Raw genomic sequence first — 25,228 nt, 5'->3', positions numbered from 1 at the left:
GAAAACTTTGTGTTTTGAGGGTCAAAAGTGAGAAAACCCAATTTTTACCCCATAAACCCCCCCGTAAAGCCCCGTTCCCATGGTCCGATCGTGCTGGATAAGTCTATATATATATACATATATAAAAATTTGAACGAATATTGTTTTTGGCCTTTAGGGACACCAAAATGAAAAAGTATATGGCTCCCGGGTCTAGGTCTTACCATGCCACCTACGGTAATAGCTACTTCCCTATAGGGAAATTCGCTAAAAGAGGTTATACATTTTAAATATTTGTTTCTATTTGTTGTATGGATTTGCGTGCATACAATATTGTATTTTGATAATTTGACGATATAATAAAATATTTTCAATCGGTTTAACATGATAACAAATTGTTACTTTTCCCCTTATTATGTTCACTAATGTTTTTCATGGCAAATATTAATTAAGATCCCCAAAACAAAAGTAGTACTACAAAGCATTTTATGCGTACAATTGTTCATACGTTCCAAAAGAGCGGAATCGCCAAATCACGTTCAAGAGGGCCCGAAATCGTTAGTTCCGATAATCTTCCCAGTTCGCAGAAGCGCTGGACAGTCGTCCGGAACATTGGATCGGACTGTTCCATTCCCAGGAGAGATTGATCCCATCGGAGACCGAAATGACCATTGTGAATCCTTGGATGTGAGATGAGTCAGACACGGTAACATCAAGTTTCCAGCAGTAGTTTAAACCCATCTCACCATTAGTAAGCCAAAGTGTGCGATTTGTACATGCATACAGCAAACATAAATTATCCTATTGTAAGATAAGATCCAACGTTTAACATTGTTCTTTTAGATCAGCTTAAGAAGTAAAAACATTTAAGGGTTCTCTCTGTCCTGCCTGGAACGGCTTTTTTCTTACGATTTATTTATTGAATATTGTTATTTAACCAAATACACAATTATTTAAACAAAATTGAAACGCCATTTTGTAAAATATTGATTAGGCTAGCTATATATGTTATATTCCCCGGTTTTATAGCTAAAGAACAAGCTCTAAAATGTATTCTAATATAAACACTTCCTATTTGACACCGGCGTAGTCATACTAGGTGTCAAATATACATCAAACACATTCAGACAATATGATAATGTCTAATCGCACTTTAAACAGTCAATAATACACTAAGAACTATTAGCAGACACAGAAAATTAATATTCATCAATGTATCTTTGGTAGGGGTACCAAATTAAAACCCTCCCTCATGTTTAATGTTTATTGAAAAGTACACAAACAATAACAATATTTACAAAGCGATCTTTGGCAATTATGGATGTCGGGCATTATTACAATAGCGTAAAGATTACAGAGGTAACATCCAAGCGTAAACGGATGGGTGTCTACAATCGTAGTTATCAGCTTGGCCGCTAGGTTGCAGCGGTTTCTTCTCGCAAATATCCTACCCTTTTTGTTTTTAAAACAAGTTCAATTATAAGCTTCTACATAACGTCTCTGCACTTATTACATTTTATTGCAGCTATATAAATATTTTCGTTGTAGGTTAAATAATCTGAATGGATAAAAATTGTGTTTTACAGTAAATATTTGAGTAAATCATACTTCAAACAACGTTGTAAATTATTAGTTTCAGTTTCAAAGTATAAGGAAGTCATTTTAAATCTGGGAGGTTCGAATCTAATCAGTTGTTCTTTAAGAAAAGGACCCAGTATTAGACATACATTTATAATGGTAACCGGTAATCAGTTGGTATCATATTCAGAAATTCTGTTGTCCCTTGTGAGACGAAATATATTCAACAGTCTTGCGAAAACGAAGCGTAAACAGAATGAATATCTTCTGGGATTTTGTGTTGAAATAAGGTCTATGCGTCCAGGACATGGTTGAGGTAGGCGATGTAGCAAATAGCGAGGCGCAGGATTTCGATTTTGGACAGTTTCTTGTCCGGTGGCAGGGTCGGGAGCAGCTTCCTCAGTTCACAAAAAGCCACGTTGAACGCTTCAACTCGCACTCGCTCTCTGTAACATAATAGGGCCTTCAGTAAAAATATTTCCACTATGGCTAGTAATAATTATCAAAGAAACTATTTCATTGGGTTACATGTTCCATTCTTACGTCTAATTTGTGAAAGTGGCATGAAAGATCCCTAGGAAATACGTTAGTGGTTGAATTGATATTAAACATGTATTTAAGTGTAGGAGTATTCTGGGAGATGTTAAAATATCTCTGATTCTTATGTTCTACGTTCGACCTTAGGAGCTATCCCAGTGACTGTACTGAGCGGCTCCCAGGCATCGTCCTTCTTGTACAGTACATAGTTAAGCATGATCACACAGCTAAATCCATCGCTGGTTTGAGGTATTTTAACCCGCAGACTCGGCTACTACACTTTGCTCACCGTCCATCAGGACATTGTCATAACTTTTCAGGATGATGTCTTGTATCATATATGTATCTTCTTGCGCCTGATAATGACGAGAACTTGCAGAGTAGGTTTCGAGGGGGTGTAACATTGGAAACATCCCCTACTGTAATAACCAATGGTGAGCTGTTAGGTGTAGCCTGAAGTAATGTGTAAAACTGTTCCAGACTAGAGCACAGTCCTAGGAAGTATAGTGAGGATAAAATAGTACTGTATCTACCTGGTAGCATGGGCAGTCCTGTACTTCTGAGTGGCTCTTCTTCTTCTTCTCCGTTCTTCTCTACTGAGAACAGACTGTACCTCACACCGATCTCTGTCCCTGTGGCAGTAACATTTGTGTAAATTGAATAAGAAACACCGAGACTAGTAACAAAATGGTGGGCAAATACTATTACTGCCGTAAATTACTACAAAGTAAAACAGGAACTTGATGTAGAGGATGTATCTTTGTATTGTAAAATGCTCTAGATCCAGTTCTAAGTAAAACTTGTCTAAGTAAGGATTTTTATATTTGGAATACGATCGTAAAATATTTTGAAATAATTAATCTTTTGACACGTAAGTGTTTAAAGTCAGGGTTGTGATTATTTTAAAGATCGACAACGATTGAAACGTTCGAATTGAAGCCAAGTTTAAGGTTAAGGTATTGAATTTGAATGTTCTTAATACAAACATGTCAGGAATGGATATGACATTGATGACTTGTTTAGATTTTTTTACAAATACAGTATGCTTAATTGAAATCATCCCGGATTGGCTCACGAATAAACTAGGAATATAATATTTTTGACGAAATTCTTCTCGATTATACAGAAACTTAATGGTACAACATTAAAATGATGAACCGAATATTTAATAAAACAAAAGTTAATTTAGAAATTATAAATTTAAATCAGAGCAACGTCGAACCAACGAACAAATGTGACACATCTTCAAAACCTTTTACGACTTTTAAAATAATTGTCAAACTTTTACAACCCACAATTCCAAAATGCCTGATCAGTATTTAAACTCAATGTAAACACAGAATAGTTGTTAACTCAGTGTATGAGTTAAGTGAAATCGATACTATCCGAGACTCGTGCCGCTAAGAAAGGACTTTATGGTTGTTAGGCCGTGGGCCGGAGACCTACATTTTGAGCACGCACGGTGGCTTCAAGTTATTGCCCCTTGAATAATATAACATCGGGGCGATGGGATTTTGAAATACGGCTACGACATCCGCCAATCTCAATATTGACTGTTGCGGAGAGGAGGAACGATGTCGGAATCGGAACTTTTCAACAAGATTGGTCCATCAACCGTAATCTTGCGTGTGGCATGGACAAATATTTTTTGTTATTTTAAAATATATATTTTTATTTATATCCTAAATATAAAGTACTTGTCTTATACTGATTAACTGAAGAATTTCTATTCTGTATCAGTTTGATACGTGTTATCGCTATTACAGATTTATTCATTAATTTATAAGTGTATTGCTTGTTTGTGTAATTGTTGGTTTCGTATGTTCGTTTGTTTGTTTATTTATTTATTAGTCAACGGTAAGCACTATAATGTACATAAAATAAAACTGCATTACAAAAATTCAAAACTAACTTTAAGATATGCTTATGACATACTGTACCAATATAAATCAGCTAAACTAATATGTATCTTGACAGATGGCAAACATGCTCGTTTAACTCTCTAATAAATACGTAACAATAAACAATAGTTTTTATAATCTAAAAATCGTTCCATGCAAAAAACCCAATTAGGTATAAATCATTTGAGATGAATTCAAAAGTTCATAAAATTATATAGAACTACAAAACAATATTAAAACTTGGGTTAAAGACTTCAATAAAATACACAGGGTGATCGTAATTTATTTTCACAACAATTATTTCTTCCTTATTATTTTAATTAATAGTCAAAGTTATAATATATTTAATAATATATTTAATTTATTTTAATTATTATTTTGAAAATATATAACAAACCTTTTCCTTTGGAGCAGCATATGACTGAGATCTTGTCTTGAGGAATCAATATTTGTAAACATTTCCTCCATACAGTCCATTTCCTCCTCCCTCCTGAAAAACGAGCATATGTTTAGGTGCAGTGGTAGAACATATGGCTATGGTAGATGTGTCATACTATATCATACCGTAAATTTAAAGAACCAAACCTTAAAACCATTTTAAGCTTCTGTCAATTCCACTTTTTTATATTCGAGAGCTTGTAAGACCATCCAGTTACAAATGATCACAGAGCATATCCCTGAATCACATCGAATCTCACCAGAACATACATATTAATCCGTCGATTTGCCGTCCAGCGTGATGGAGTGTTTATGTTATCATTAGCCCCCGGCTGGGGGGGGTCGCCGCCCCCTGGGGGGGGGTTGTAGTCCCCCGGAGACCAGTCGCGCGCCGCCCCCCTCGGTCGTCGTTCACACTAGTTGTAATTCAATCAGTATTATACGCCACCTGCGTCGACGAGCCACTTAGTCAGTGGCAAGCCTAGGAGTTTTGATTTATTAAAATATTCTAAACAGGATTTGTTTGGTATCGGCAATCGTTAGATTTTTTGCTGTAAGTATATTAGAAATTCTAGTGCAGTATGTAGTAATTTTTTTTTTTTAAGGTTGCAAATCAATTTAATATAGATAATTACAAGACAAATAAATCTAAATTTACAGATATTACTATAAATTTTGATTCTTTCAATAAATATGTTGGATGCGTGCTCCATCTTCGAATTCTCGAGCAGATCTTCATTTTTTTCGAGATCTTCTCAGGCACATACTTGTTGCCCTTAAACTTTTAGTTTTTGTAGTTTTTTAATGGTTCTAGCAGTATGCACATTTTGAGTTTTTACAGAGTGTCTTGGAAATTTTATCCATAGTTCTTTTAATTGACAATTGCGTTATTCGAAACATACGGTCTTCCTCAGAAGCTACACAGGGCTTATCTTTTTTCCCACACCCATCTTTTATTTATATTTATGTAAAATTGCACCTTGGCTGCGTCCCAATCCTTCAAAGATTACCCACATACAATGAATTGTTCTTAGTTACGGGTTCTTAGTACATTGAAACAAAAACAAATTCATTCGGATTGTCATATGAATCCAAAGCTACATCCCAAAAGATTTTTGAGTTGAAAATGGTTAGGTTCTACACTACCTTCTTTTATAAACCTTCTTTTTAATAAATAATTTTTAAATTTACAGATTTTTAAACATCGTTATCACGAAATAATACAATAAAATCTGGGATAGGCCTATATTTTTTATAAAATATCAGTCTTAGAAAGGAGTAAGTTCGAGAGTGGTAATAAAATATTCACGTTCAGAATATTATAACAGCACCAATCACATATATTTCTTATACTAAAATTAAGATGGGTTAATATGCGTACTTCCTCTTTGAATGAAACAAGGAAATATAAATAATCCTATGAGTGTTGAAAACTGAAAAACAAATTACTTAAAACTATAAAAATATAAGCAAATCAGGGCCATGCCACCATAACAATAATACTGTACCCGAAAATCAGAAAGCCGTACGGATATGTTGAAGACTTATTTTATGGCTATGACCTTAATTACTTGTATAACTATCTACATAATTCATAATAACTTCTGATAAGTTGAAAACCAACCAGATCATTTTTTAATGTAAACTAACTCCCCCTCCCCTAAAAGTTCAAAAATCCAGCCACAATCCTTAGTATATCTGCTATGACTTTAATCGATGTGATATTTCTTTGATCCATTGGTTTAGAACCAAACTTAATAAGAAGGCCCATTAATATAGAAAAACAAAGAAAAATAGCAGATCTTCCTCTGTATCTGAGTAGTCTTTCACTCAGGTTATTAAAATAGTCAACGTAGTTTTAACTATAAAGTATAACTTGAGTTTATCATTACTACTCTGCCTTGCCTAGCTTTTTCGTAAAGATTAAATACGTAACAATCAGCCAACTAGCTTGCAAAAATAACCAAACTAAGATAAAGAAAATCAAAAGGTCTTCATTATTTTCTTGAAAAAGATTGATCGCGAGCTGTAAAATAGTTACGTTACTAGTCCTGAAAATAAGTGTTTACCGGACGAGTGTGGTCGTTCCCGTGCAAGACGAAGTCGAGTACGGGATTACCATACGAGTCCGGTACACACATTTTGGACGAGTTACGTACGATAGTTTACGCCATACTAATAAATCTGTACAAATCCTTATATATTTCCACCAACTAAAGGACTAAAAATCACTAGTCATAACCTCTAAGAGAGGTTATGTTTTTGTTTATAACACCTCAATGCCACCCAAATACAGTATAATCAGCTGATTGGTGTCCGGTAAAACTCATTACAGTACAGTAGTACGCATTGAAACCCCATTTGAATACGCTGGCGGCAAACAGCTGTTTTCTGGACTAAATCCTTGTGTGGGAAGTTCGTCACAATAATGTAGAGTGGCGTAATAGCTATTCACCTTACAAGTGTAGTAAGAGCGTTTTTACATCATGCAGGTGAATGTTGTGCAACGAGCGGAAGCGAGTTGCATAATTTACCGAAGTGATGTAAACACGCTCTTGCGTAACGCGTAACGTACAAGATTTTACCTGACCCGACAATATACAGGAGGTTACGAACAATATTTTTCATTATCCATTTCACTCATCTTCTAACAGTAACGGTAACGTTCATTTACAAACAAAAACTAGGTTAGGAAAATTCTTCAAAACATAACAATAAAATTCAAGCGCACAGATGATTTCTAGCGTTGAACGTCGTTGGCTCCATAGAGGTATATTTTTTTGAGCGGAGCGAGCGAAGCGAGCGAAGCTCTTATACGTCGACTCTTATGCATTTCGTAATACGCAAACTCCTCCTAGACGGCTGAATCGATCGTTTTCAAATTTTGCATGGTGATAAAGACCATATCGGTAGTGCCAACATCTATATGGCGTTAAAAATAACTCTCAGGAATCCGCCCCACTGGGTCTCAAAGTTTCAATGTAATCCTTATGGTAGCAGTATTTGACACATAAACAAAGACATATGATCAGCTGTTGACTTTTAAATGCAGTAGATAAAAAAAAGTTGATAGAATTATTACACAGATATTAGAACAGAAACGGCATGGATCATAAATATAATCAAATGACGACACTAGCTTGAGGTCCGTAACGTAGGAAGTGGTGAAGGAAGTAATAAAGGTGAGCAGTCTGGAGTGTGGAAACTGTTTATGACGATTAGATTAAGGTTTCTGCATTCCTAAATTTCTATGGGAAGGGAGGAAAACAGGTCCGCGACGTAGGAAGTGGTGAAGGAAGTAGTCAAGGCGAGCTGTCCGGAGTGTGGGAACTGTTTATGACGATTAGATTAAGGTATCTGCAATAATAAAATGCTATTGGAAGGGAAGGGAACAGGTCCACGACGCAGGAAGTGGTAAAGGAAGTAGTAAAGGCGAGCTGTTCGGGGGATGGGATCTGTTTATGACCATTAGATAAAGGTATTTGCAAATCCTATGATGGTATGGGAAGGGAGGGAAACTGGTCCGTGTCGTTGAAAGTGGTGAAGGAAGTAGTAAAGGCAAGCAGTCCGGACTGTGGGAACTGTTTGTGACGATTAGATTAAGGTATCTGCAATCCTAAAATGCTATGGGAAGGGAGGAAAACAGGTCCGCGACGTAGGAAGTGGTGAAGGAAGTAGTCAAGGCGAACTGTCCGGACTGTAGGAACTGTTTATGACGATTAGATTAAGGTATCTGCAATCCCTAAATGCTAAATACCCCAGAGGGGAGGTAACTGCCCGGTGTCAGACCCGGCACTTCAGGTAGACCACAGTTATGGACGACTGGTAAGCGCCAGCCCCTTAGGGGGAGCCTCCAGTGACATTCCCTCCATTCAGGGTGGGGGGGGTGTTTAGCTCTCAGTGACGCCGTTAATTCCGCCTCTCCTCAACTACCTGTAACTGTGGTTGTGACTGAGTCCTACCTGTTGTGTTCGACTGACATTTTGTGAGGCATATCCTCGACTTTGGAAGTAGCCTCGTCCTGGGAGGTGAAATACCTAGCCCCCAGAGGGGAGGTAAATGCTCCGTGTTGGTATCGGCATTTTCAAGTTGGCCACAGACATGGTCGACTGGGCATCGGGTCCCAGTGACATTCCTTTATCCAGGATGGAGGGGTGTTTAGCTCTAGGAGAGATGGAAGTACATCATAATCTCTAACCTACCTGTGTCTGTGGTACTTTGGGCTTCGGCCTGCTTGTGGTGTGCGACCAGCATTCAGTGGGCAAATCCTCGACTTTGGAAGTAACCTTTCCTGGAGGTGAAAACGGGCAAGTACCCGCAGCTCACGGGGACACTCAAGGGCAACGTAACTTTCCGCAGTGTGAGGGCAACGGTTTGTAGGTACTTATGCAAACCTATCCCTGTCTCTGAGCACGGACGGTATGGTTATCTTGAGTGTGGGGGGTTCTTCCCGGAACCTCAATTGAGTCAAGGGTGTCGCCACCTCTGGTGGATAGGTTCATCCGGGTGGGTCCCACTTCTATACCTGCCTCCTTTTGGGAAACCCTGGTGGCCTGGCAGTGATGTTGGGTCTGACGGGCAAACGAAGTAGATCGGGTGCTGGGTCCGAGCCCGCCAGGGGTATCTGGGGATCTATCGCTCTGGATATCTCTGGTTCCCAGCAATGGGTCAGGCCTCGATCGGGCAGCGGTGTAAATGGGAGATTGGGGTTCCCCCCGTCAGCGTGCTGATGGTCCCCTTCCTCCTGGCTATTGATGGCGGGTTTTGCCTGTCAGGGATGAGATAGGTCCCGAGTGTTGCTTGCACTAAATGCGTCGGGGCGCTCCACTATGGACCTCTAGGTTCCGACCTAGTGGAACCCAGGTGGAGTGACGCTTAAACAAGCAGCCGGAATCCCTGGTTAGGATTGAGGGGCAACCCTCTTTCCGAAGGGTCTGCTTCGGCAGCCGGCGAGCCTGATGACCTTAAGTCATCCGCCCATGATGTGCTAAAGGTTGATGCGTAAGCTTCGGCCTACATCATGGGGCCCGGGTATGTCCTGAAGGATAGGTACCGGGTAAGCAGTCAGGGGGCTTCGGCTCTCATGACAACAAATCTAAATCTAAATCTAAATCTAAAATCTAAATCCCTAAATGCTATGGAAAGGGAGGGAAACAGGTCCGTGAAGTAGGAAGTGGTGAATGAAGTAGTCAAGGCGAGTTGTTCGGAGTGTGGGAACTGTTTATGACGATTAGATTAAGGTATCTACAATCCTAAAATGCTATGGGAAGGGAGGAAAACAGGTCCGCGATGTAGGAAGTGGTGAAGGAAGTAGTAAAGGTGAGCTGTTTGGGGTGTGGGATCTGTTTGTGACCATTAGATTAAGGTATTTGCAATCCAATGATGCTATGGGAAGGGAGGGAAACAGGTCTGCGACGTAGGAAGTGGCGAAGGAAGTAGTTTAGGGGAGCTGTCTGGAGTGTGGTAACTGTTTATGACGATTAGATTAAGGTATATTTAATCCTAAAATGCTATTGGAAGGGAAGGAAACAGGTCCGCGACGTAGGAAGTGGTGAAGGAAGTAGTAAAGGCGAGCTGTTTGGGTGTGGGATCTCTTTGTGACCATTAGATTAAGGTATTTGTAATCCTATGATGCTATGGGAAGGGAGGGAAACAGGTCTGCGACGTAGAAAGTGGTGAAGGAAGTAGTTAAGGGGAGCTGTCTGGAGTGTGGGAACTGTTTATGACGATTAGATCAAGTCATCTACAATCCTAAGATTCTAAATCAAATCAAATCAAATCAAATCAAATTATCCTTTATTCATTTAGTACACAATATACATAAATAGCGTCAATACAATAATCGTAATAAAACAAATATCTTAAAACTAATGTATAAGAGTCAGTGGAAAAAATCTTTTACCTTATAACAGCATTTACTACATAAAAACTTAAATAACTGTTTTTTAAACGATTTAACGGAAGCTGCAGATTTAATCGAATCAGGCAGGTTATTGTAAAACTTAACACCAGAGTAGTGGGGAGAAGATTCTAAAGTTGAGGATTTATGTTTAGGGTATAAAAGGCAGCTTTTGTGCCGGGTATTATAATTATGATTGTCCGAATTAACAGCAAATTTAGAAATATTTTGTTTCATAAAAATTAATAAATTGTAGATGTACAGACTGGGAAAAGTAAGGATATTATTGCTTTTAAATGTATTTTTACAAGAACCCCTAGATTTGATAGAATAAATTGTTCTAATTATTCTTTTTTGCAATTTAAAAACTTTTTTATTTTTGTCGGAATTTCCCCAAAAAATAATTCCGTAATTGAGAATAGGATAAACATATCCATAGTATACCATCATAAGAGTGGAAATATCAACTGATCTAGAAAGAATGAGAGTTACAAAATATGCTTTATTTAACTTTTTGATGACGTCTGTTATGTGAGTTTTCCAGGTTAATTTATGATCTACTGTTATTCCTAAAAATTTGGTGGAGTTAGCAAGGTTGCAAGATAGAGTGGTGTTTTCGTGCGAAAAATTGTTATTAAAATATTTTTTTTGAAAGTTCATTAAAAGAGACTTGGATTGATTTAGTAAAAGTCCATTAGCTTGAAACCAACTTTCCAGCTTTTGGAATTCTTGTTTTATAAGCTGTGGAAACATTGATTTATCTGGATGGGTGAAGATAGCAGAAGTATCGTCAGCAAACATAACCAATTTAGAATTTAAGGTCATGGGCAAGTCATTGACATAAACCAGGAAGAGTAAGGGTCCAAGAATGGACCCTTGAGGTACACCATCTGTGATTAATCTATAATCAGATTTAATTCCCAATGACTGCAAATTTATACACTGTTTTCTGTTGGATAGAAATGAAACCAACCATTTACTGGTCCTGCCCGATATACCATAAAACTGCAACTTCCGAATCAGTATATTATGGTTTACACAGTCAAACGCTCTTGACAGGTCACAGAAGAGACCAGATACATTCTGCGACCTGTCAAGAGCATCAGCAACCTCAGATACAAAACTAAATATAGCATCTACAGTGCTTTTACCCCTTCTAAACCCATACTGATTCATGTTGAAGAGTTGACATTTATCAAGGTAATCATACAACCTATTAAAAACTATCTTTTCAAAAATTTTTGAGAATGTCGGCAGTAATGAAATGGGCCTATAATTAGTTAGTTCTTTTGGATTGCCTTTTTTTATAACTGGTATCACGTTTGAGAGCTTTAGTACATCCGGAAACACACCTGTATAGAGTGAAGTGTTGATTAAATGAGCAAGTGGGATTGAAATAAAAGATGAACATTGTTTTAAGATGAAGGGTGATATTTCATCCCATCCACACGATTTGGAAGGTTTTAATTCGTTAATTATTTGCTGAATTTCTTGAGGATCTGTAGTTTTGAAAGATATTAACATGGAATTAGGTCGGACCCCTTGTTGTAATAAATTTATTGAGCTTTCAGGATCAGAATTAACATTTAGAATTTTGCAAGTTTCTGTAAAGAATTTGTTAACATAATTCAACTGATTTTTGATGTTTACGGATTCGGATAAAAATGGAAATTTATCTATTTTACTGGCGGAAGTATTCGTTTCTGTTTTTACAATTTGCCAAGCAGTTTTAGTCTTGTTGAACGATTGTTTAATTTTATTTTTATTATGTAATATTTTAGCAGTTCTTATACATTTACTGAGCACTTTGCTGTACTTTTTAACATAGTTTTTAAAATGCAGGTTTGTGGATTGTTTGCTGAGCTCAAAAAGTTTCCGTTTATGTTTACTAGATATTTTTATCCCACTTGTAAGCCAACCTTTATCTTTATTCCGGTTAAGACTATTTTTAGCCTTAACTAATGGAAAAGACGCATTAAAATGTAGTTTGAAAATATGTAAAAAACACTTATAAATAGTATTTACATCAGATGTTACACTCAATTTCTGAAAGAAGTAAGACCAATCCTCCGATTTTAAATAATTGACAAAATTGGATATATTAACCTTAGAAAAATGTCTTACATATCTTTTTTTTTTTGTTAACCACAGTTTCTATATGTTTCTTAGTAAAATATTCACAATTCACTTGAAGATATTGAGTTAAGTGATCAGATAAACCATTTTGTACCACAGAAGGCAAACATAAATTAGGTTTTAAATTAGTTATAATATTATCAATACATGTACTAGAAACATTTGAAACCCGAGTAGGTACCTTTATAGTTGTAAAAAGATTGAAAGAATTTAATATTGAAAGAAACTCTTCAGATTGAGAACTATTTTTCAAAATATCAATGTTAAAATCTCCTGTAAGTATAAAAAAGGATTTAGGATTCTTAAGAATAGAATATTGTAAAAGTGAACGCAAGCTAGAAAAAAATATATCATATGCAATTTTGGTATACACGGTAGGTCTGTAGACACAAAGCACAATTAAATCAAGAGGGTGCATGATCTGAGCACCACAACACTCAAAATAAGAGTCAACCGTATAGTTTCCAAGATCCGATCTTAATTTAATACTGTAATTATTATTAACCAATACACAAACCCCACCTCTTTTTTGTTTCTCCCTGCAATATGAACCGGCTAATTGATACCCATCGAATTGAAAAAGTGGAATTTGGCATGTAGATGGAACCCAGTGTTCAGAGAAACAAACAATATCAGGTTTTGTTCTAAATGAATCTATGTAAAGATTTATTTCATCGATTTTATTGCCCTGGGTTATCCCTTGAATATTGCAATGTAAAATGCTTAGTAAGTTAAGTGCTTGTGTGTCAGCAGTTCCCACATTAGAGGAATTGGTCTTAGATAGTAATCTTATGCTTTCTTTTGCATGACCTTTCTGTTCCTTAAAAAATATTTCATGTTGGTCTGCCTAGTATTTACATCAGTAAGACTGTTATCAACTATAATTTCTTCACTTTCTACAGAAAACAAACTCTTGGGTATTTCAGCTTCTTTTTCATTTGTTGTGTTGAGGTCATTGTGGAGTGAGATGTCAGGAGTTGTAGGTTGTGTGTCTTGACCAGGTGCACTGGACGTCGTAGAAGCAACATCCCGAGTTCCGATCACATCAGTTGGTAGATCCGCCTCTTGGGCCTGTCTAGGTTGTCTCTCGCTGGGATCATCCTTTGAATGTTTATTAACTCGAGTCTTCTGATGATTCACCGGGGTTTGACTCTTGGTTATTGTAGATGGAACTGTCGGTAACTTTGAGGTCTGGAAGTTAGATTTACCCATCTCCCACTCAGGCAAACCTTCCTCATTGAATTCATAAATACCGATCCTTATGTCTAGGTCATTAAACGTTTTGGTTACCATCTCCTTAACTCTTCCCCAATGAAGTCCATCCAGCCCACAACCGATACGAGGCATAGCTAGCTTGCAGATCTTATATTCGATGCATTTTGCTTTTAGACTGTCGAGTGAGTTTTGGAGAGTTTGGTAAGTTGGCTTCTTGTAACTTAACTCTTTTGTTACTAAATAAAAAATATACTGACTGTCAACCTTCAGTGCGGCACAACCACCAACACCTACATTCTGGGACTTAAGCTCTTCAATTCTCTTGAATTTAGCCGCAATGCCTTTTGCCATTCGTAAATCCCTGGCAACACAGTGAGCCAAAGCATGATCCTCAGGGGCAGAAAATAGATCACGCTTTATTTCTTCGATGGACATTGCTATAGACTGAGTTTTATCATTCGGCGTTGAGTGGCAGTTGTCCAGGGGTGAGAGTGTGTATGTTCTTCTATCTTTAAGCTTGTTGATGACTTTATCGTACTTAAATTTTATGCATCTGCAAAGTTCCTTTTTCCCCCTTTTATTCAAATGAATACCATCCTTTGAATAACATTTCTCAGATAAGGAAGAACCATCGATAATGAAAACATTTGCATTTGAATGTGCCACATCATTTAAAAAAATGTTATATTCTAAAATATCAAAGTTGACCTTTTGTGAGAGAGATACATCACGGCGGAAGGGTACGGTGATAAGAAATAACGGAGTTTTCATATTTGGCAGTTTAAGGTTGGCGTATAAAGCTTTGAGGTCGTTGCTATATATATTATTAGCACCAGCAAGTAATATTGTCAAATCATTGTCATTCCATGTACTACTGTTCATCATAAGTTTATCGACTTTGGCGTTTGGGCATGTAAAGCCACATACCCTGAACTCTTCAGAAAATAAATCCATTGTCATTTTAGCCAAGCCTCTTGCATGACTGTCTCCAATGATTTGAATTTTTTTCTGGGTCTTCTGATTGTGTGATTTATTATTTGAATTCATTAGGTGGTTTCCCATATTTTTAAAACGTTTGGGCACATTTTTGGTGGTTACAATTCTCGGGTCTTCTGATGGTAAGTTTTCCGGAGCCCTAATTGACTTTTCCCCTGTAGCAAGTTGAGAAATACTTTTCTCTTCTTCAGATTGATTACTTACACTAGTGTCATTTATTGATTCAGCGAGAGGTTCATATCTGTTCATTGTTGTTACAGGTGGTAAACACGGCCACTTACTGAGAATTTTCAATCTTAAGTTATTATCTTTATTTGCAGCAGTGGAATAAGTACTACCGTCCGATTCCATGATAAATGTACTAGGGTTTGCCTGCTTTAGATCGTTAATTTCTTCAAGAATACTCACATCAGTTCCCTTGGTGTCACCTATTCGAGTAGGTTTCTGTGATGTATCGCATATAGAAGGAAATATATTATTGTGTTTAAAAATATTTAGTAAAGCCAGTTTTGCATTCACTAAAACATTCAAGCCGCATTCAAACGAGTTTTTCTGTTGATTGCAAGAAACTTCTTGGATGTGTTGCTCACTAATACCTAGACGGTGGGCAATTCTTGCTGCAGCAGCTTTGTTATAGCCTGTTATTGAGTCCCAGTGATAAGCTTTGGAAGATGTACTGTCATATATGAGAAGGCTCCAATGGGATCCGGAGTCAGGAGACTGCAATTCCAAGCTGTCATTCACACATAAAAAGACAAACTTTTTTGATCCAAACGACATCAATTCAAGCTGTTTTTGTACGTCGACCAAGGATCCTAGTTTTATCTGTAGCGTTGCTCCTGGTCCAAGAAGAAGAATGTCCTGTCTGTCATTTATATTGTCGTAGAGTGAATCAAAATAGGTTTGTAATATATCATCAGAAAACCACAAGTCATCACCACAACCACAAGTCATCAGAAAACCACAGCTTTCCTCCCTTCTATGGGAAGGGAGGAAAGCAGGTCCGCGATATAGGAAGTGGTGAAGGAAGTAGTCAAGGCGAGCTGTCCGGAGTGTGGGATCTGTTCATGACGATTAGATTAAGGTATCTACAATCCTAAGATGCTATGGGAAGGGAGGAAAACAGGTCCGCGATATAGGAAGTGGGAAGGAAGTAGTCAAGGTGAGCTGTCCGGAGTGTGGGATCTGTTTATGACCAATACATTAAGGTATTTGCAATCCAATGATGCTAAGGGAAGGGAGGGAAACAGTTCCATTTCGTAGGAAGTGGTGAAGGAAGTAGTAAAGGCGAGCAGTCCGGAGTGTGGAAATTTTTATGACGATTAGATTAAAGGATCTGCAATCCTAAAATGCTATGGGAAGAAAGGAAAATAGGTCCGAGACGTAGGAAGTGGTGAAGGAAGTAGTCAATGTGAGCATTGTGTGAGAACTGTCTGTGGCAGTTAGATTAATGTATCTTCAATCCTAAAATGCTATGAGAAGGGAAGGAAACAGGTCTATGACGTAGGAAATGGTGAATGGGAAGTAGTAAGGCTAACAGTTGAGAGTGGGGAACTGTCTTTGGCAATTACATTAATGTATTTGCAATCCTAAAATGCTATGGGAAGAGAGGAAAACAGGTCCACGACGTAGGGGGTGGTGAAAGAAGTAGTAAAGGTGAGCAGTGTTGAGTGTTGGAATGGATTAATGTATCTGCAATGCTAAAATGCTATGGGAGACTGTAGACTGTAGGTTAAAATGATTACGAAGCACGAATCGATACATATTTTCGATACATGCAATAATTTAAAATCGAAATATACAACAAATTTACAACAGCTGATTTTTACTCCATAGAGGCTAAAAACGATTTTTACTCCCAAAAGAGTAAAAATGCTACTTTAGACCCAAAACACATGCATTAAAAACGACTGTTTTTACTGCAGTACGACAAAAATAATATAATATGAACCCTTGATGGCTCCGCTCAATTTTGTGGATGCTTCTGCGAACGCCACCTAGTAAGTTAAGCACTCAATGTTATTTAAATGGGTTTCATTACATCACCGAGAGAAGTTTTTTTTTCAACTTTACATCACTCGAGAAGTAACGAAGTTATATATATCACGCTTGGGATAGGGAAGTTTAACATAGCGGGTTAGGTAAATACATTTACTAAACCAACCCTTGCGTTATTTCACCAAAACAAAGCCAGTATAAAGTAATTCAGTTAGACCCGTTTATTGGCCAACAAGTCTCTAGTATGCATGGAAATAATTCAACAGAAGCGTCCAATATTTCCCGGCACGCGATGCTAGGCTGGCTTGCACGGCGAAATGCGCAATGCCATTACTATAATGTATACTTTGGCGACTCGAATAACTTCGGCCGTAAATCAAAACGAGTTTATGACGACGTCTAGATCATGTAGCGAGTTAAAAACATTTCAACTTTACGTTTCGTGACCTGTTATCACTGAGCTGTTATATCAGGAAGTAGTTACAACTAGTTATAATACAAAGGTGGATTTGTGTGATTTTCAGCTAACTTGTGAGAATAAGTTGAATTGGGTTTATTTTATTGCAATTTCAAACTGATAGGATCTCTAAACACCAGATATATATCCCATTATATAAAAGTCTAAGCGTCTTCTAAAGTTAGGAACTAGGAACAACTTTAACATGAGAACAGAGTGTGCAATTCTTAAGCTTATGTATAATGAGTGAATAACTCTGTAAACCACCCTCATCTACTGTGAAGAAACGGTTTCCAAATGTTGATATCAAAACTCTGATTTTGTTACCAACTGACATTGTTTCTGTTAGATTGCATCATAAATTGATAGCCCAATACAAAATGACATCTAGGTACAGAATATACTTGACACCTTTCTATATTAAACCAGCAACCCTGAAGGTATTTTTTATTGTCTACGCCAAAGAGTCGGTGCTTATAACCAATTAATTGGCTCTCCAGACAATCATACAGTAAACCAGTAAATCGTAGAAAATATTAACTAAAACCATTAATTTGACAATGAGGTAGGCCTAACTTATTGAAAGATCGTTTACAGTTTCTAAACTACATATTTGATAATTATCGAGCAAATCCAACTGTATACTTAATTACGTAGGCCACGAACACATCAGTAATTTGAAGCCAATTGTTTCTCACGGTTCATCGGCGAGATGAATATCTAATCGCCTGGAAGCCACGACAGGGGGTGTGACTGACTCTGGGGGATGAACTGTATGAGAGATTTGTCACCACACGGTGATTATGTAGTCATACGTCAGCCACGTGCCTCGGTGGTTGTTGCTTGGAACGGCCTCAGACCACGGGGTGTAGGGGAATAGACACCTGAGTCAAAACTGGTGATTTGGTGACTGTATCGGTAGCACGGCGGACAGTGATATCGTTGATAAAATCGTTTAATTTATAGCCTACTGTTGTCAATGATTTAGTGGAGAAACCAAACTGCGATGTCTTGGGTTCACACCGGCGCCACGACTCAAAATTGTCAACGTTAGTTCATTCTTTTTTTGTGCCAGCTCAACGCATGGGCCTTTGGATGGAACAATAACCTTATGGACGCCAAATTAAGGTTAAAAGAGGCTGCCAATCTCTCTAAACGAATACATTTTCTAAACAAAATATATCTCCAAACATTAAAAAGAAAGTTTTTGTCGTATACCGAACTGATCTATTTATAAATAATAATTTACACGATATAGTATTTTTAAGCTAAATTGTACTAACTAATTTATAGGATTAAATGTTATGCTAATATATTCAATACTGCGTGAAAATATGTCACGTGTTACATCACATTAGGCAGGTAAATAACGCAACATTAGGCAAAGTAAACTTAGAACCACACCTCGCATATATTTGCATATAGTTAACTCATTCTGCAAGATCTATATATTAATAGGTAAGCATGTTTCTTTAAAGCCTTATTTCTCAACTCGTGTGCATCGCAGGGAAAATCTAAGCATACTGAGAAAGTTATTTGCGCCTATCGATGTGCAGAATTCCTTTATAAATTAAAATAGGCTCAAAAATAAACCTTAAAAAATAATTTAAAATATAAAAAAGTTACATATGGGATTTATGGGATGCCATGCTGATGACAAAATAACAACAAAATACAAATAGAAAAAAAAAGAAATTCCAATCGCATGGTTATTTAGAGTCTAGGATGAAAATAGAGAAGTTTGGACAATACTTATTTTTTGTCGAGTTTTTTTACCACGGGACGACTTCTAGTTTTTATTAAATCCTCAATATGGTGTATGCTTGTTGGAATAATTAACAACAATACAGTGGCTATTTACACAGAACTTGATAAGTTAAAGTCCATAATATCGTCAATACTTCGAGTACGGTAGTTTCATTGGGAATATTATGAAAATAACTCGGGGATTTCAGACACGATGTATTTTCTGAGAGTATTCTAAGTGTGTCTCTCCTCCGCAGACGCCACCCCAGGGACCAATGTACCAGAAGTGGCTCGCTCCGGCCTCGCTGTATCAAATATTGACAACAGTATTGATCAAATATTTACCTAAACTGTCGGCATTTCCATGTTTTCGATTGACGATGCAGGGACAGAGTTTGAATTTATGGTTGATAAGTTGCAGCTGCGGGGTTTTAAACTCAAACCCCATTTTAAACTCAGAACTTGAAAGGTTTAACGCAAAAAACAACTTAAATGTTTGAAATCGTTTTCTTATGATGGCGGTCCCATAGTATGCATAATAAAGGCTAATAATTGTAACTGCTTGGTGAGAATTGTTTTATTTTATTGTATAGCTTCTTCAGCCTAGAGGATGATTCGAGTTGCAAGACCATTCAGCACAATATACTTTTATTTATAAAAACTAAATATTGGGGTAAACGATGTTTACAATGATTAGGTCAGATGTTTAATCTAGTTTCATGTATTGTATTATGACACATATTTAAACAAATAATACGAATGCTAATGTAAATGTATGAGTCATTATAAATATAAAATAGGAAAATGGCGAGATATACAGATCAATAAACAGAAAGCCACATAATAATTTATTCAAATATCAATATTATTTAGTATTTTAAACTCAATGTTTAACGCAAAACATACTAGTTTTCTAATTGTTTGACTTTAAAATTTTTGGATAACTGTTTTTTAATAATACTGGAACATGATTTTAGTTATATCGGACGCTGACTGTACTTGCTTTTTTAACCTTCTAATAATACACTTGCGTCCGAGAAATAATTCGTAGAAATGATTAATATTTGAATATTCAACTTTGAACAATTCTATTCTATTTTCTCAGCTTCTGTGCATCGCAAGAAATCTACGCATAATTTAGAAAGATATATTCATGTAGATGTGCAGAACCCCTTTTAAAATCAAAATAGGCTCGAAAATAAGCACAAAAAATGAATTATAAATTTCAAAAAATTAACATGGGCCTTATGGTTGCCATGCTGGTGATGAAATAACAACGAATCTATAAGTATAAAAGAGGATGTTTGTATATATATTTTTTTGTTTGTTTGTTTGTTTGGCAGTGATAAACTCAGACACCGCTGAACCGATTGCCACGAAACTTGGTACATACGTGTAGAATGTCATGGAATAGTTTTATACACCATCAATTTCGTGATCCGTCCAATCGGCTCCGCCCCAGTGGCTCTGGAGTTTCCCATGTTAACCTTATGAGAAATGGAATTAATGAATCTTAACAGCTGTTTCAATTAAACTAGTTGGTTCTGTTCTATGATGTTCAATAGCATTAAAGTTACAAGGATTACCAACGGGGTGCAGCACTATTATTTCTTTTACATTATTTATGACAACAGCTAATTTGCAACCAAAAGGTGAGTGAGCGTAGCGAACGAACTTCAACCTGGAGGCAAGTTAGCGTAGCGAACGAGCTAACCTGAAGGCAAGTGAGCGCAGCGAACGAGCTCCAACCTAAAGGTGAGTGAGCGTAGCGAACGAGCTCCAACCTAAAGGTGAGTGAGCGTAGCGAACGAATTTCAACCAGGACGTGATTGAGCCATACGAACGAGATCATCTTGAAAATTAAGAAGTTAAACGGGGCAAAGCCCGCGGGATTATAAATAGTCAAAGGCAAGACAACGTCTGCCGGGTTCAGCTAGTATAAACTAAAAATAAAAACAATTAAATGGAAGAAATTCCAATCACATGTTTTATTTACAGCGTGGGGTGAAAATAGAGAAATCTGCACATTATTTTCATTTGATTTTTCGACCACTAAGTGACCACTAGCATTCATTTGAGATGTTCCAAAATTATCCTCATTGTTTACTTTTGAATTTGTATATAAGTTGAATGTTAATAAACCATGTGTTATGTATCCAAATACCTAGGCCTACTATTAGCTAAATTAATACCTCTAAATTATCACATGTGTTTACATGCAGTAAAAGGGAAAAAGGTTCCACCTATTGTAAATTTCCATATTTCACATTCTCATCAAACACTGTCATTTATTTAATAAGCTAAATTTATAATCACTGGAAGTTATTTATACAGTTTGAATTATTTTACAAAATTATTTTCCTACAGTTACCTAACAATGTACATGTTCTCTCACTGATTTGAGAAAGCAAAGTGGCCAATTCGCTCATCAGTGAGACAATGTTAACATTGTCTCACTCTAATTACTTTGTCTCACTCCAGATTTGCAACGTGAAGGCACGAAATAGTGAGCACGTAACATGCAGGCAACGTCGTATGCGCGCGAAATACGTTGGCAGCACTGGCTGTAAATCAGCTGGTCAGCTGTTGTACTGTTGTATTTGTCACTTCACATTAAATGTTATATTAAAAGTTCACTTCTGTGTAAAAATAGGTTATGTTTCTTCACCAATTTATTTGTTTTATGGTAACTGTAGGAAAAGTATAATGTGCAACTCGAGTTCAAAGTACAATTGCCTCACTCGAGAAACCATTCCTCACTCGCCTACGGCTCGTGAGTAAGGATTTCTCTCGAGTGAGTCAATTGCTCACTTTTCTCACTAGTTGCACAAATAACTATTTTTCTCTTTCACTTTCAAAAATGTAATTAAAATACTCATCATATAATACCAACCAATCATAAAAGTAACAGTGAATAGTGACATCAAGAAACCAGTGAACTAATTGTTGAAACAGATGTATGAAATTAAACATCAAGAATCAAGATTTTTTTTCAATTGAGAATAAGTAATGAAGAAGCAAGACAGGAAGATTATTTAAAACTTTTAATTGGTGATTTAACTTTACAGTATTTAAAATATCAAGATTTTCTCAATTATTTAATACATATCATTTTTTACCTCAAGAAATATATTTGTGGAGAAGACTACCATAAACTTTTGGGTGAGATCAAACTGAACTTGTACTTTGCTAAATACTCACATTCCAAAATTTCTATTGGCTTTTGCCGTTTTGAACTTTTACCTAAATTATAATTTTACTAAATTCAAAATTTGAACTTTCTTCTTTTCAAAAGTGTAAATTGAACTGTACATAACTTGTGATGAACATTAGGCTTATGCCTATCCAACATCACATAAGCCTACTTTAAGCCGGCACATTCCTAGAACCCTGAGATTAAGAGTTTCATCTAAATTTATAACCCTACTTATTTGTACAATTTGACTAATAAAAGGTTTATATGTATTCATCACCTTGGACATTTATTTACCAAATAAAAGATAAAAGAACTTTACACATTCAAGAACAGCTTTTACAAAAGCTCATTACATAGAAAATTAGATTAAATTAATGACGTGTAAACCACTTATGTCAACGAATGTTTTTCACGGGTACGAATTTTCCAACACAGTAATCTGCTAAATAAGTGTTTGTCTTTTTTCAATCGAAATTTAGTCGTAATGAAAAGTTTAAAAAGCAAACATTTAATTCAATGCCATAGGCATAAAAATGTATAACACTTTTTCAAACCTTATAAAAAATCAGTACCGGTAATTGAAGACATGATTAATGTAAGAAATGGCGACTACTACAGGCAAATCCCTCCGATCGTGGATTATACGTTTATACATCCAACATGGCTGCCTTGGACGCCATTTTGGTTACCCATATACAAGGTTTTCTCCTTTACTTTTATTCAAAATCCACACAAAACATGGGGTGAGAAAATAACGCGGTTGGATTTTTACTGTTTTATTACGATTAAAAATATATAAACAAGTGTAAATAAAGCTAATCTTCCAATGAAAAAATCATAGGTACCCGACAATTTCTCTCTTACAATTTCCTACAATTAATCTTTCAGAACATTTGAAAATATACAGTTATTTCGGTATGCACAATAAGTTACCTCTGAATATTATATATTTCTGTCTGATTAATTGTCATTTAATATTGTATCAAATTTAAAATCCCCAATACAGCATAGGCTACTCATAAAAGCGCAAATGGGTATTTTAATATATATTGTCAAGGCACTGATCCTTGCCAAATTGGGTTCTTTATGAAACTATATCAAACCATTCGAGTTACATTTTGCGAACAATCAAGATCAGTGTTGCACTTCGAAACTAAATGCATATTAAAATTAGTGTCAAAACCTCGGCTATGATATTCTATAGTAATTAGCGATAAAAATATAAGGTAATATCTACATTTTCCCTTCAAAGCAAACATGCTTATTATTAGAAAATCGCTAACATAAACTATTGAAAATAAACCTACTTGATCCAACAGCAATAGGTTCCAGACGTGTCCAGGGTCTGGGGTTGTGTAGATGTAGCCTGGCAGAGAGTCCTGAGGGATGTAAGGGAAGATGGGGATGGTCCAGAATCACATAGGGATGCTGGGTCCAGCCCATCCCTGCGCGGCCCAATAGCAGCATCCCTAGATCGATACTTACATCTTGGGCGGGGCCAGTTGCTAGGGAACCACCATAGGTTCAATATGAGATATAAAATGGAATGGAATAAATTCTGAAACTGCATTGCTATAAATTAATTGAATTGTGCTTAATCGTAAACTGTTTTTGTAAAAACTCGTTGTTGTAGAATAAATTTCACTCATAAAAGTCTGATGATGTAATTTTGGTTAAGAAAAAAATGTTTGTTAAGTATTTATAGATCCTGGTTACTAGTATAAATAAATGTTGTTAAACAATATGTACCAAAATACCTTGCACACAAACACTAACTTAACCCAACTTCATTACAAAACAATCATGTTTTACAAAGAATAAACCATAAGTTATGCATAAAAATCAAAGCCTTTATATTGCAAAATGTCAATACAAATTCTGAGTTTTTTTTTCACAAAGGCTATTTTTTATATACACTTGTTGGATTGTAATAAACTGACTAAATGCGTATTACGGTACCACTACTACACCACCACCACAACTCTAGCTAGGGATATTACAATTTGAGGCCCTTTTAAATATCGTGAAATATCTAAAACAGTTTCACTTCTTTCATTCATTTACTTCCTTTATTTATATTTGTTTCTTACAGTTCATAAAAAAATGCTATTTCTAAAATCAAAAAGTAATTTAAATACAAAAAGTAGCATACATTCTTTATATAGCATAATAGTTACCTATATAGTTGCAACAATATACCAGATTTTAAAGGGGATTAAGAAAAAAGAAGGAAAAGTTACTTTTATAGTCTATATAATACAAAACCAAAAGAAGGCGATTTATGTATGCTACCTCAATTTGTTAGTATTTAATTGCTAAATTAATAACATAAAATACTCATCGACATTTTAAACTATTCTAATAAGCATAAAATTCCAAATTATATTAAGACGAGTCATAAACCTAGTTTATTGGAGTGGTTTTTGTGCCCTTGAAGCCATTTAAACGCGAGGATAATTTATTATGTTTACTATAGGCTAAAGTTTGTTATTGTACTTGTTTACCTGTATATTTTGCCATTTCTGCTACGACCAACCTCATGAGATGCTGTATGTGATACAAACTCTACTAACTGGACCAATAACATTAGGTATAATTCGACCCATGTTTACACTCAATATTTCTACAACAAACTTCATGGGTCATTCCCTCAACCCTTGTGGATAGGATTGTATAGGATGGTAAATTACATAAAAACATAGTTATACCTTGTGTGAAATATTTTAATAGGTAGTGTTAACGAACATTTCAAACACACTGTATATTATTAGGTAACCAAACACGAAACACACACTTTAACAATTGATAGATCTTAAGGTAAGATGCAAAGGCTTTTTAGTACTGATTTAATGATTGTATGTTAAAAGCTATGGGATTCATAGAAGTTATTGGATTTTGACAGTATATTATTTTTCTTCGTCTTTTAATTTAGTTACATTGGCAGTGGTCTTGTCATTTTCAACTCTATGTCATTGATAAAATATTGTTTTCATAAAAAATCATAAGTTGTTTCTATTTATTATTTTAATTCAACGATTGTTTTTAATAATTGTTTTTTTACTTCAACGACAGTCAAGAGGTTATAAAAGGAGGTTTAATATTTCATCAACGATTCATATTTACAAAACTAATCGAATCCCACGTTGATTTTA

General features: G+C 36.0%; 1 protein-coding gene across 1 annotated transcript; it reads right to left on the bottom strand.

Moving 5' to 3' along the window:
- Positions 1-1,239: 1,239 nt before the first annotated feature.
- Positions 1,240-23,579, bottom strand: LOC128986653 (helix-loop-helix protein 1-like). Its single transcript, XM_054407126.1, has 4 exons — positions 23,384-23,579; positions 4,393-4,485; positions 2,628-2,726; positions 1,240-2,003 (listed from the first exon to the last, which is right to left on the bottom strand). Exons 2-4 carry the CDS (start codon positions 4,470-4,472, stop codon positions 1,850-1,852), a joined length of 333 nt encoding a protein of 110 aa, XP_054263101.1. The 5' UTR covers positions 4,473-4,485; positions 23,384-23,579; the 3' UTR covers positions 1,240-1,849.
- Between the last annotated feature and the right edge of the window lie 1,649 nt (positions 23,580-25,228).

Source organism: Macrosteles quadrilineatus, unplaced genomic scaffold, assembly GCF_028750875.1.
Source record: "Macrosteles quadrilineatus isolate MER2022 unplaced genomic scaffold, UCM_ALF_1.0 Scaffold_2__2_contigs__length_208266976, whole genome shotgun sequence".
Lineage (NCBI taxonomy): Eukaryota > Metazoa > Arthropoda > Insecta > Hemiptera > Cicadellidae > Macrosteles > Macrosteles quadrilineatus.
Note: the sequence above shows the minus strand (reverse complement) of the source record. Positions and strands in the feature narration are given on the sequence as shown.